This window comes from Suncus etruscus, chromosome 14, assembly GCF_024139225.1.
Source record: "Suncus etruscus isolate mSunEtr1 chromosome 14, mSunEtr1.pri.cur, whole genome shotgun sequence".
Lineage (NCBI taxonomy): Eukaryota > Metazoa > Chordata > Mammalia > Eulipotyphla > Soricidae > Suncus > Suncus etruscus.
Genome location: NC_064861.1, coordinates 36900023 through 36914467, shown reverse-complemented (window position 1 = coordinate 36914467; position 14445 = coordinate 36900023). Strand labels below are relative to the sequence as shown.

Here is a 14445-nt window from a genome sequence, read left to right as displayed (position 1 = left end):
AGTCCTCTACCAGGAAAGACACTACCAAGGGTCTGACATAGACCTCCTAAAAAGAGACTTCCGTTTACACTGAGAAGAAGAGGAAGGAGTCCTCTACCAGGAAAGACACTACCAAGGGTCTGACATCGACCTCCTAAAAAGAGACTTCCGTTTACACTGAGAAGAAGAGGAAGCAGTCCTCTACCAGGAAAGACACTACCAAGGGTCTGACATCGACCTCCTAAAAAGAGACTTCCGTTTACACTGAGAAGACTTGACAACAACAATGACCTGCTCCTCAGGACATGGTTCTCTCTAGTGCCCCTTAAGTGTGAGGTGAAACGAGAGGATGCTCTGCACCATCCTGACTGCAATATGGGATATGCAGACTCCAGGACCTTTAATACAGAAACATGATACCAACAACAGAGACTATGTGAGGAATGAAGGTGTATTGCCACTACAGACGATGACTTGAATTGGACAAACTAGTTTGCCTGGAGCCTAGAGTCAGTCCTGTGCCGGGAAATGTCAGGGGTAGGGTCTCCTTGTATTTAGACCATGATTTTTCTTTCCATGTCCCTTATATTTTGGTGGGCCTATGCAAACAAATGCCACTCTAACACCATTTTTTACTATTTTCCCTTGACTCCAATCCTTAAGAAAAACAACCCACTAAAACTTTTGAGGTTAACTTAAACTAGTAAGCATGTGCATGGAACTAGATAAATGTACTTTGCCCTCAATGTTTAAGGAGTTACATAAGTCTAATCTCTTTGGATTATATTGTGTGCTGCTAAGAAATAGTATGTAATACAACTGGGAATTTGAGGGACAAATTAATTGTATTGTACATGGGTTCAGTTTTGTTTTTCTTAATTTTCTTTGGTTGAAAGATCAAGGCTGGGATATCATCGTTGGGACTACCGAGAATTCTGCTTATGGGTGATTGGGCTTCCACTGTAACTTTACCATGTCCTCTTTCTTTGCATCTTTGTTGTCATAATTAAAATTAATAAAAAAAAAGTATTGTTTACAAAAAAAAATAAATTAAAAAAAACTGAAAAAAAAAACAAAACAAAACATATTTTTGGTCATGCTCTATATAATCAAAGGATCATTTATCACATACTACATAATAAAAAGGATCTTATAGTTCTGAAGATTAAGCTTGGTTCTCCACATTAAAATATGTAAAATATGTACTCTTTGAACTATCTCTCTGTCCCCAAAAACTTCCTTTTAGAAAGATGTTCATACTCTGAATATCAGAGTCAATATTTGATTCTTTCTTATCATCCTTTATCAAATCTATAATAATGCCATCTCTACTTTTCTGCTCTCTTTTTGACACTCATCTGGTGGTACCATATGTAGTGCTGGGAAGTGAATCAAGGGCTCCTGCATGTGAAGCATGCGTTCAGCCCAGTGAGTTATCTCTGCCACTCTCACTCTGCTTTTAAACATGTGAAGTTTCACTAAAAGGCATTACTATAAAAAATCAGTTGGTTTTCATCAAAATAATAATAAAATTAAAAAAATAATGTAAAAATGTATGTGAGTTTGACTACTATTTACCATACCTTCCTTCACTACAACTTCAATTTATTCAGCATCATCCCTGATTGGATTGTGGTAATGTTTCCTTAACTCTCCTTTGATTTCATATCTGTCCTTCACAGTATGCCTCAGGAGCAACCTTAGATATATATGGTCACCTCCAATAGTTTTCCATTTCAATCTAAGCAAAATCTTAATCCCTTCACAAAGTCTATAGCCAGGGGTCCTGAAACTTTTTAAACAGGGGGCCAGTTCACTGTCCTTCAGACTGTTGGAGGGCCAGATCATAGTAAAAACAAAAATTATGAAAAAATTTCTATGCACACTGCATATATCTTATTTAGAAGTGAAGAAACAAAATGGGAATAAATATAATATGTGGCCCACGGGCCGTAGTTTGAGGACCATTGATCGATACAATCTACATATATGGTTCTTATGCTCATATTCTCTTTCTATGTCTCTCTCTCTCTCTCTCACTCACTCTCAGTGCATCTCAGGTCCAGAAAATGAGGTTAACTATGGTTTCTCCATCAGATCTTCATTTATTCATCTTCGTTCCTCTTTCCCTTTCTCTCGATTTTTATCCCTATTTTCCATTCCCCTTATAACCACAGAACTGTGTCTAATACTATTATTTTAGGTTGTATTCCAGCAGAATGCTTATTTACTTTCATATGCATGTTTTTTAAATTTACAGTAGTTCTATCTTGTCACATATGCCATTCTGTTTCCTAACATCTAATCTGCCAACTTTATGGTGTGATTTAAAACAAATCTAGTTACTCTTCAATACTGGTTACTAATTGGCTTGAATGAATATCTTCCATGAATATCTCTACATGTATTTCTGCAAAGGTTCTAAGTTACTTACTTTGGCACGTAGAGTCAAAAGTAGAACTAGGAGTTAGAATTTTTATACTTTAGTTTTCTAGTGTCAGAAAAAAGAGTTCCTGTCATTTATCTATTGCCAATAGCCCCTTTTGCTACTATGAGACAGAATGTTTATTCTTGAGAAGATATCTGAAAAAATAAGGCCATGGTATGAATCCACACCAAAAAATAGTTCTAAAAAGAAATGACAATCCTTAACTGATTGAATCCTAAAACTGTGAATCCTGCTGGGCAGAGCTCCTCCCTAAGTGGCCTTGCCCACAACATAAGAGAAAGCTCAGGAAGGGCCTAGTTGCCACCCATGTTTCCCATTTTATCCAAGTCTTCTAACTTGTGGCAGCCTACTAGGGATAACAAAAATATTTACTCTATCGTTTTTAAGACATAAATATAAAAATATAAATATAAAACATTTTAATCATTATTTTAAATTGGATTTTCCTTTATTATCAATGGCTTGAAGCCATGGTGTGTATTTTGTTCATTAACTTTTGGAATACTCCCTTTGATTATCTGCATATTTGTAGCTTTTGCTTAAGGAAATGTTTAGAAACACTGAGGATCCCTGGGAATAAAATAGTGTCTCAGGATTTGTCTGAGGTTCAGAGTGGTCTTCTTTCTCTTTCACCATGGCTGAGGTTCACTCTGCATTCTGGGCTCCTCCTCCAGGTCTGATTCCTTTCCTTTGGCCTTTGGTTCCTCCAAACCTGCCTCTTTACTGTATCTCTAACATCATCATTCTCTCCTACCTAAGGGACTTTGGATACGCTGCCCCTGTTCCTTTGAGGCTTCTCTTCTCAAAGGCCCAACTGATTTGCTCCTGTTCAGGACCTTAGCCTCTCTCCTATTCATTCCCAGCATTACATGTCACTTCTCCAACCCCTTCCAGCATCAATTGGTTTGTGTTTTCCTGACACAAGAATGTTATTCCATCTCTTCACTATTGCAGTTCTAGCACTTTGAAGGAGAAGTTCTCAACATTTACCAAATAAATAATACTGAATGAAAAAGTCAGAGCAGGAGTGACCAGAAATCACAATAGCAAGAAAATTGTGTCTAAGTCACAGTAGCAATGAGCCCTTCCAGCTTCTGCACATCCATAGAAAAACTGACATTGAAAAAATCAGTCAAGTTTCTATCCCAGGAGGCTATATATATTTTTTGTATTATCAGAACATTTCCTAGACAATTTGCTCCTCTGGGTAAAACAGTCATCAACATGTAGGAAAAGGGCAGATGGCAAATGCTAGACTATTCTATTTCAAAGATAGGAGGTGCCAGGAATTTCACTTAGAGAAACTGCCTCTTTATTACCACCTGGCCAACTCCCTCCACTGGTTACTTCATGGCTCAACTTTCTTTCATTCAAGTGGTTTGACTCATGAAATTCTACTCCCCATTTCCTCTCCTCTACCACTTCATTTATTTCATTTCTACATGACCTTGACAATAGGAAAAAGAAATGGATGTTCCCGTTCTACCACAGTGGGCCATTTCATTCCAGCCAATGCACAGGACAGGGATCCAGGCAACTCAAGACACTGTCTCAGCTCAACCCCTGGCAAGCTCTGATCCGTGGACAAATTCTCCAACCTTTCTAATCCATGAATTCCAAGACTGTGAGAGGAGTAAGCTGGGAATGTCTCAAAAATGGTTTCAAAATAGGACTTGGAAAAAAAAAACAACACAAATAAAGTGACCAGATAATTTGGTAATCTAGACTCTCTAAAGGGAAAGACAATTTATAGTTTTCAAGCTAATTGCTAACAAACATTTACTTCACTTTGAATATTCAAATCTATATAACTCTGTTTTTTCATATTATATTTACTTACCTACACAACCCACCCCAGTGGGGTTCAGCTGGAAATCAGGTGGACAATTACACTCGTAGCGACCAGGTGTGTTGACACATAGGCCATTTACACAATTTATAGGGTCTGCACATTCATCAATATCTAGAAAAATTGCGAAAAAATGTTGACAATCCCACATTAACAATTTCACTTTGTCTGGTCACATCGCTGCTACTGATAATTTGGACAATCTTTATTTTTTGTTTTTTGGTTTTTGGGTCACACCCGGCAGCACTCAGGGGTTGGTTACTCCTGGCTCTACGCTTAGAAATTGCTCCTGGCAGGCTCGGGGGGCCATATGGGATGCCGGGACTCCAACCACTGTCCTTCTGTATGCAATCTATGCTATCTCTCTGGCCCAATTTGGACAATCTTTTAAAAAGATATAGTAAATTATAAGATCAGCACAATAAAATAAAGATCAAGCCCTAGATATAAACCTAAGACAGGTTTTAGAGCACAAAATACTTAAGATAATCTCATCAATAAATATCTTTATTAGATAAATATAAATTAAATATATTTTAAATCCTTACTAAATAAATAAACATGTATAAATACTGTTAATCTGGAGAAAATTATGACTCTTGGTTTAACAAAAATATACTTCACTGGTTTTACGTTAGAAACATAATATTTTTTAAAAAAATGTATCAAATCCATAATTAAACATAATCAAAATGAAGCTGCCTTTTAACAAATTCAGTTTGGATAACAGACGTTTGAGGAATTTTTATATTTAGCATAAAATATTCATTTCAACAGTTAAGAATATAATTGGTCTTTAAACTGGCTTTACCTGTACAGTTCCCTCCTGTTCTGTCCAATTCATAGCCATCATCGCAGATACAATGAAACATTCCAGGCAAATTATTACATGTTCCAAAGACACAAATATTTTGGAAGGAGCATTCATCAATATCTGAAGGTCAAAAAAATAGGAATATTTTGTTTACAAAAATATGCATAGTTTTTATTTTACTGTAACAGTACATTTTTTCATCTCCTAAAATTTCCATCTCCCTCTCCCCAATGTTCTGAGGCTAGAAATCTTTTATTTTTGATGAGACAGGTAAATAAAAATGGCAAGCAACTAACTTTTTTCTTTTTTTCTTTTTGGTTTTTTGGTCACAACTGTTAGCGCTCAGGGGTTACTCCTGGCTCTATGCTCAGAAATCGCCCCAGCAGGCATGGGGAACCATATGGGATGCCGGGATTCGAACCACCATCCTTCTGTATGCTAGGCAAACGCCTTACCTCCATGCTATCTCTCCGGCCCTGAAGCAATTAACTTTTATCTATAAGCAATTAATAAAATAAAATAATAAAATTAATAAAAGAAATTTTTCTTGGGATATATTTGACAGGTCATACTGAAAATACAGAAATTAGCCATGAATGCATCAAAGAAATGAGATTGTGAAAAACAGTAGAGTGAAAACAAGTTCAAACATTTGAATAGTTGAATGGAAAACAAGCCATTTTATCTATTATATAAAATAAGCAATGTTTTTGAAATTAGAGGTATTAAAATTAAATAACTTTTCCTCAACACCTTATTCTGTAACTAGCTATTAGTTAATTATAACAGGGAAATTATGTTTTTCTTAATAGCATTTAATAGAATCACTCTATTGCTCCCTATTCTATCGGTTGTTTCTCTTTCCTTTTTTACTGCTGCTACTGCTGTTTGTACACCTGGCTGCAAGCCTCCTGCACACTTGTTGGTGATGCTCATGGAAGGTCAGACAATTTTGTTTGTTTTATCTTTGGGTCACACCAGAAGTGCTCAAAAATCGCTCCTGGCAGGCATGGGGGACCATGTGGGATGCCTGGATTCCAACGACCATCAGTCCTGAATCTGCTTTGTGCAAGGCAAATACCCTATCTCTGTGCTATCTCTCCAGCCGAAGGTCAGACACTTGAAGTGGGGTCCTTGCACATGAAGCTGCTGTGCAGATCACATAGATAAAAATGCTTTGTTGTGGCACTGCTTCTGAGTTCATATGCGTCAGGTTTCACAGTGAGGAAGTCTCATTGCTACATACCCACTGAGAGAGAAGCTAAAAGCTAATGCAATTCCTCCACGATTCTTTATTCCAAGTCTGTACAAGAAGCTACTGCTTTTCATTTCCAGAAAAGGGATATAGGTGATTGTATAGTGGCAGAAGTGATCTGACTTTGATCTTAGGTTTGATCTTAGGTTCATCATTTTAGTAATTAGTATTAATTAATAATTTAGTATTATTTAGGCTACACTAGGCAGTCACTCCAAAATGCTGGCTTTAGACATTTGTATATTAGGTCTAACAGGTCTTGTCTTTTCTCTCTCTTTCTCTCCCCCTTTCTCTCTCCCTCCCTCCTTTTCTTTTCTTTTCTTTTCTTTTCTTTTCTTTTATTTTCTTTTCTTTTCTCTTCTCTTCTCTTTTCCTTCCTTCCTTCCTTCCTTCCTTCCTTCCTTCCTTCCTTCCTTCCTTCCTTCCTTCCTTCCTTCCTTCCTTCCTTCCTTCCTCCCTCCCTCCCTCCCTCCCTCCCTCCCTCCTTCCCTCCCTCCCTCCCTCCCTCCCTCACTTCCTTTCTCTTTCTTGTGAAGCAAGGTCTTTTTAAAAATATGTAGAAAGATGTGAGAGGAAAGAGAGAACACAATAGCAAAGAGAAAGACAAATAAATGAGAAACATGTTCTAAGGGAGAGCATAGGCTTGAAGAGAAATCCTAAAATGGTCTTTTTTAATGCTAGTTAAAATAAAGGTATTCAATTTTCTTAAAGTATGCTTTGTATTGTGTTTATAGTTGAAGTGATGTGTCTACTGTTGAGAAGCAGTGAGTTCCTTTAATGAATAAACACTCATTGCGTTGTGTTACTCTAAATGAAACTGAATTTATATTATCACAAAATAATTTTTATGAGGATGTTCCTTGTGGTAGTTGAGGGTGCTGGGGTGAGGGCATAAGCTTAGAATTTTACGCATGCAAGAATACACTCTACCTTATTGCAACACGTTCCTAGCCTTGTGCTAAACTTTTAAATTAATTTCATTAGAAATAACTTTTATTTGAATAATGTAATACTTGTTTAAAATAACTTACCTTTAAAATAGTCTTATTTTACAGAATTTATACTGAGAAAATAAACAATATAATTAGCTAATAAAAAAGTTAAAAATACCAAACTAGCTATTAGTTATATTAATTTCAATCACTATGTATATTAACAGAGTGACCTGAAACAAATTCTATGAATCACACTGACTTTCCTTTACAGTGATAGCTCCTAAAATATTTTCTAGTCTTAAGAAGAAGTAATTTACAAAACACCAGTGGGGGCCCTGGAACTCCTGAGCACTGCTTGGGATAACTTCCTTCACCTTTGACAAAAATTAGTTTAGATGATGAGATAAGATAAAAAACTGGGATAAACTTTTTATAAGTTATGTAGGTGATAAAGAAATCCTACCTAAAATATGTGAAAAACTCTATGAAAACAGCAAGTTGAAACAGCATGTATGAAAAATTGAGATAGCCAATATAAGCAGTCATGATAAGACGTTCTACATCATTATTCACTAGGAAAATGCAATTTAAAGTTACATTGAGAGATATATATAGCAATCAGTGCAACTAAAATAGTAAATATAAAAACACTAAATACTGGCTAATTGTAAAAAAACAGGACAACATAATTGATTATTTGCTGGAGAAAATAACAAGGGCAAGGCCACTCTGTAAAATAGTTGAAAAAATTTTAAAACTAAATGTGCATTTTTTCCCATTTGACTCTGAACTATATTCATGATAAATAAGTAAAAAAAAAAATTAAAAAAAGGGGCCGGCGAGGTGGCGCTAGAGGCAAGGTGTCTGCCTTGCAAGCGCTAGCCAAGGAAAGGACCACGGTTCGATCCCCCGGCGTCCCATATGGTCCCCCCAAGCCAGGGGCAATTTCTGAGCGCTTAGCCAGGAATAACCCCTGAGCATCAAACGGGTGTGGCCCGAAAAACCAAAAAAAAAAAAATAAGTAAAAAAATGATAACAATAGAAAACAGATTAGTCACTGCTAGGTTTATGGGTATGTGTGAACATAAAGGAATAGTAGCATGAAGGAAATGTCAGGATTAAAAGGATTTGTATCTCAAGTACTCTTATGTTAAATGAATCTACACATATAAAACACATGGAGTTACACACAGAGCTGGTGAAATTTAAAACAATTCTGTAGGTTATGCCAATGATCAATTTTCAGTGGCATTTTCTTATCATTATTCAAATAAAATTTGATGAAAGGTATACAGGACTCCTATGAATAATTTTTAAAAATATTGCGAATTTATCTTTTGGCTTTGTGATAAAATTAAAATCATTTCTAGTGTTATAGTGGATTCTGCATAATAAATGATAAAATAATCATATATACTTCCAACTTGCCTTTTGTTATCTTCCCTTTTTCAGTTTATGGTATCTAATATAATTTATTTTTTAACCTCTTCAACAATGTCAAGTCCTAATTTATTTACTATCACTGTCCTAGTAGAGGTTTGTATTTAATGATTATTTAATTAATTTACTTCTGCTCTCCAGACTAGTTCCATCAGAAAGGACCAGAATCCCCTTCCCTTCCTTCCTTCCTTCCTTCCTTCCTTCCTTCCTTCCTTCCTTCCTTCCTTCCTTCCTTCCTTCCTTCCTTCCTTCCTTCCTTCCTTCCTTCCCTCCCTCCCTCCCTCCCTCCCTCCCTCCCTCCCTCCCTCCCTCCCTCCCTTCTTCCCTCCCTCACTCCCTCCCTTTTTGTGGCCAAAGTGAATTATAAATCTTTCACAGTAATATTTAAGGTACAAAGTGACAATCAATGAGGGGCAATCCTACCACCAGTGTTGTCCTTCTTCCACCTGTTCCCAGCATGCATCCTGTATCGCCCTCCTTTACCCCCAGAATGCTAGTGTAACTGGTCCCCGCTTGTACAGTTTGTTGTAGATTAGGTATCAATTCTGTTGACTACTGATTCATTGACTTTGGATTTGGTGTTCAAGTCTGATAAATTTTTATTTCCATTAATTGTTCATATGACTGTCTGGTCCTGGTAGCATCCATTTTCCCCCTCAATTTATGAGGCTGAATAATATGATTCATGTTATGTGGTTCTGTTCTTTTTTTAAAATAATTTATTGAAACCATTGTGATTTACAAAATTCTTCAGAGTTGGGTTTCAGACAGACAATGAATCAGGGTCAATCTTATCACCAGTGTCGACCTCCCTCCACTAATGTTCCCAGATGGCATCCTATACCACCATTCTTTGCACCCTGCCAGTATAATAGGCCCATTTTAAGTTTAGATTGTTAAGGTTTGCATCTCTTGATTTCATTGTTGTTGCCTTTGACTTGGATATTTAGTTCTGTGCTTTTTCTCCACCAATGCACCAGAGATTGCTTGGCCCCTGGCTTCTATCCTTTAATATTTGTGTTTCTCCTCCTCCACTCAGTTTCTTTTACTTTGCTTCTCTATATTCTGGGGCCAAGGGTATTCTAGACAACTCCCACTTATACCATTGCATTTATTCTAAATGCATTCTAAATATCACATGTAAGTGATATCATTCTATATTTATTCTTCTGGCATACCTCATTTAACATAATATATTCCAGTTCTATCCGTGTCTCTACAAATTGCATGATTGCCATCCTTCTTTATGACTATGTAGTATTCCATATATATAGACCACATCTTCATGATACACTTGTTTGTTTTTGGACTTTTAGGTTGATTCCAAGTCTTAGATTGTACCAAGTGCTGCAATGTATAGTGAAGTGCATACATCCTTTTGGATGAATGTTTTTCTATCCAGGGAAAGATCCATCCCTAACAGAAGGATTTCTAGGATGTATGGAAGCTCAACTTTTAGTTTACTGAGAACCCTCCAGAGGGGTTGTACCAGGCAGCATTCCCACCAGCAGTAGATAGAGGCTTTCTTTCTCACTTCATCCCCACCAATAGAGACTGTTTCTATTATTTTTTAATGTGTGCCATCATTACTCGTATAAGATGATATTTCATTGTTGTCTGGATTTCAATTTCCCTAATAATAAGTGCTGATGAGCATTTTTAATGTGTCTGTTGACCATCTGTTGGTCTTCCTTAGAGAAATATGTGTTCATTTCCTCTCTCCATGTTTTGATGTGGTTTGTAGGTTTCGTGGAGTTAACCTTTCTGAATACTCTGTATATCTTAGGTATGAAACCTTAATTTGATGTACTGAGTGCAAAAATTGTTTCCCATTGTTAGCTCTTTTCTAATTTTAGCCCATGTTTTAACATAATCTTTACAGTATTTATATTAAAAATCAAACATCTTCATTTATTTATTAATTAATAAATTTATATATGTTTATTATCTTCATATATACATACATGTATATATATGTATATATATAGGTTTGGGGGCTACACCCAGAGTTGTTCAGGCGTTACTCCTGGCTCTGTGCTTAGGGGTCATGGATGGCAGTGCTCAGGGATCCATATGGGATGCCAGGGATCAAACCTGGGTCAGTTGCACGCAAGACAAATATCCTACCTGCTGTGCTATTCTATCACTCCAACACCAATAATTCTAGATTTTATTACATATTTGGAACATTTCATGCCAATTTTTAGATGAAATGTATGTGTATGACCACTCTGTAAAGCTTAAAACTCTCTCTCTCTTTTTTTTTTTTTTGGCTTTTGGGCCACACCAGTGATGCTCAGGAGTTACTCCTGGCTATGGGTTCAGAAATTGCTCCTGTCTTGGGAACCATATGGGACGCTGGGGGATCGAACTCCGGTCCATCCTAGGCTAGCGTGTGCAAGGCTTATATTACCACTTGCATCACTGCTCCAGCCCTGAAAAGCTTAAAACTCTTGCAGTGGTAGTACCTAAGATCATTTATGGCTTAACTGTCTTTGCTGCAAAATTAGGATTTATGGAATACTCATGGATATATATTCAAAATGTGATATGGGGGCCAGAGAAATAGCACAAGGAGACAGAAAGATAGCACAACAATAGAGCATTTGCCTTGCATGCTGCCTACCAGGGAGGCATCCAGTTAGATTCCTAGATGTTTCTGAGTGCAGAGTCAGAAGTAACCCCTGAGCAGCACTAGGTAGGGCCCCAAATCAATCCAATCAATCAATCAATCAATGAATAAATAAACAAAGTTTAAAAAAATGTGATATGGTGGTGAAATATGGAACTTATCTTTATAATTTCCTCTGTGAGAATATAGCTATTGCCTTTTACACACTTTTTTGTCAGCATGCTATGGCTACAGCTCTAGTATTGCCAGGTACTTATTTAAAGTGTCAAAAATTAAAACTTACCTTTTCTATTGGTCTTTGAAAAATATGACTTAAGTGTAAAAATATGAAGTCCAAGTCTTTAAGATATCTCCTTTCGTTTAGTGTTGCATTTGGTATTTTTTTGATATAAACATTTGTTGGCATTTAAGCTATGTTTTCCAGTTAATGTTTTTGGGCTCTCAACTTCAAAGACACCAGTTATATTTAATTTTAATGTCTGTGTCTTCTCAGCTTCATGGAAGTTACTCTTTTCCCCATTTTTGTATTCACTATGATCTCATGTCCATTTTCTAGGCTAAAAATTCCACTATTTACCTGTCTCTTCTGCTTTTTTGTTTCTATCTAATTTATTATTCTGCTTTATAAGTTCCCATTTTGTAATTTCCCTGGTCTACCATTAACTTTATTATTTTAGTTTGATTTTATAATGTTATTGGCCTTTCAAAATTTAATTTTTATTTCAATAAGGCAAAATACAAAGTTATATAGAAATTTGCTTTTAGTTCCTTGGAAAATTTTACTTTCAGGTACTTTGTAATGGCTCTCTATCTGAGCTTTTGTTCTTCTTTCTGTAAAATACCTATAGTAACTATTTACAGTCTCTTCCACATCAGTAGATTCCTTAAGAATGTTTTCTATACTCTAAAGAAGTCTATATGGTTCCTGAAATCCTTTCTTCTTTATCTGGATTTCATTTTCAAGATAGCTTGGGATATGTGTTTCCTTAGATCTATTATCATTTAGTCCAAAGTTCTGGTGAGTGGTAAATTTGGAAATATGGTGGGGAAGGGCCTGACTAGCTTTTCTGTGCTCACTGGAGGAAGAAGGCTACATTTTAGTAAATAGACTGTATCTTGGTTCATCCCACTTACTAGAGTTCTTTCTCTGTAAAGATTCCTCCAGATTTTTATTACTTCATTTACATGCAAATTTCATTTGTGGGCCAATTCCAGTATGGTTTTGAAATCTGTAGGAATTTGTCATGAGAAGTAGACACCAAGTAGAATATCAGAAGGCATATCCAGAGAGCCACAAACTTATAGTAAGATGGAAAGACAACAAGGGAATTAAATTAGCAAATTTAAGAAGAACTCAATAGATAACTCTGATATTGCTTGAAGATAATGTGTAGGTGTGGGTAAATCATGTGTGACACTCTTAAGTTACCCTCTCTCAGGTATTAAATACATGAGAATAGCATCAAGAGAACAAAATTCAGTAGACGAAACTCATATCATTGTGGGGTGAGATTTTTGGAAGGGTCTACAATACAGATAAAGAAATAGAATTATAAGGTTGAAATAAAACTGTATTAGGGGGGCGGAGAGATAGCATGGAGGTAAGGCGTTTGCCTTTCATGCAGAAGGTCATCGGTTCAAATCCCGGCACCCCATATGGTCCCCTGTGCCTGCCAGGAGCAATTTCTGAGCCTGGAGCCAGAAATAACCCCTGAGCACTGCCGGGTGTGACCCAAAAAAACCAAAAAAAAAAAAAACAAAAATGTATTAGGTATAAATAATTACTCTGAAATTTTATGTTGGCCATTACTGTTACCTGGCTATTGCCACATGCTCCTCTCATTGTCCATTTATTTTTTCCCCCCACTAACTCTTGTTAAGTTGATGTTGGTAATAAATCATGTAATTCCATAACCACATTGACTCATATTTTCTACTAACTTAGAAATAATCAGGCATAGAAGGAAAAAACAAAGCTCATCCTGAAGCTTCCTTGTGTGAAATGAATTTCTTCTGTTCAATGCAAAAGTAGAAATGATTTCAGCTCCACAGGATTTCCTATTCATCATGCATTATTATACTTTCAAAACAGGTGGAAATTTATGGGGTACTGAATTATCTTTTAGGCACACTTTCTTCAGTGCCACTTGCTGTAATGGTGAAGTGTTTGGTTCTACTTGTAAATGACCTGAGGTTGTAGGATGTGGGTTGGCTTATCTGATGCTACAAATTATGTGTGCACACACATGCTGGCACTAATCCATGCCTATGTTTAATATCTATTATTTATCTCCATTTGACTAGGCACAAGTAGATAAAGAACTTGGATGTTGGTTTTGTTTCATACATAGCCTTTCCCTGCTGCTAGTCTGAGTTATTAAAGGTTTTCAATGAATCATTAACCTTACTTTGTTAAGGATTTTCAATGAATTACTAATACTTACAAAGCTTTATGATTTATGAATAGTTTCTAATCCTTTTCTAATCCTTCATTCACATTTTTGTATACTCACAGTGAACACAATGATGGCCTAAGTTGTACATAAGTTGAGTTGATTTTCTAATTCAAAAGAAAATGTGAACAGTTTTTCTTGGAAAACTATTACAGGAGTGACCAAATCCCCTTTCTAGGAAAGGCAGATGATCTCATCACTTTGGAAAGGGAAAAGGAGGTATTACTGTTCAAAAGAAGGTGGAGTCCTTGCTGAGTTCCTGAAGAGGACTTTTAGCCCCAGACACACAGACAGCGGCTATAACATGATAGTACACGCCAGAAACAAGCTACTTAAGATTCTGATAAACACATGCAAAAGCAGTGCTTGGAGTAGTAGTAATCTATCTTATTTTAAAAGTGAAATAGTTTTTCCATATGTCATTCATTGAGAGACTTAAAATAAAAACAAAGAAGAAAAAAAAAAGGAATATTTAAGAAAAAAAAGAACAAGCCTAACTTCCAACTTGGCGCTCAGCCAGGAAAACTTCTTAAGAGATGAAAGCACCTTCATCATTATTCATTTGGCAAAATAATCCATGCTTTAAATGAATGACTTTTCTATGTGCAGCCCTTGCTGTGTATTCTGCTTCCAGGTGAG

The 14445-nt window shown here is 36.3% G+C and overlaps 1 protein-coding gene across 1 annotated transcript in view; it reads right to left on the bottom strand.

Annotated features, from left to right (window-relative positions):
- The window catches only part of FBN2 (fibrillin 2), a 287333-nt gene that overhangs the window by 60489 nt on the left and 212399 nt on the right, over positions 1 to 14445 (bottom strand). The window contains exons 35-36 of the mRNA XM_049786704.1: positions 5089 to 5211; positions 4269 to 4391 (exon numbers count right to left, since the gene is read on the bottom strand). Coding sequence (XP_049642661.1) covers positions 4269 to 4391; positions 5089 to 5211 — 246 coding nt within the window. The remainder of the gene's footprint in view (positions 1 to 4268; positions 4392 to 5088; positions 5212 to 14445) is intronic.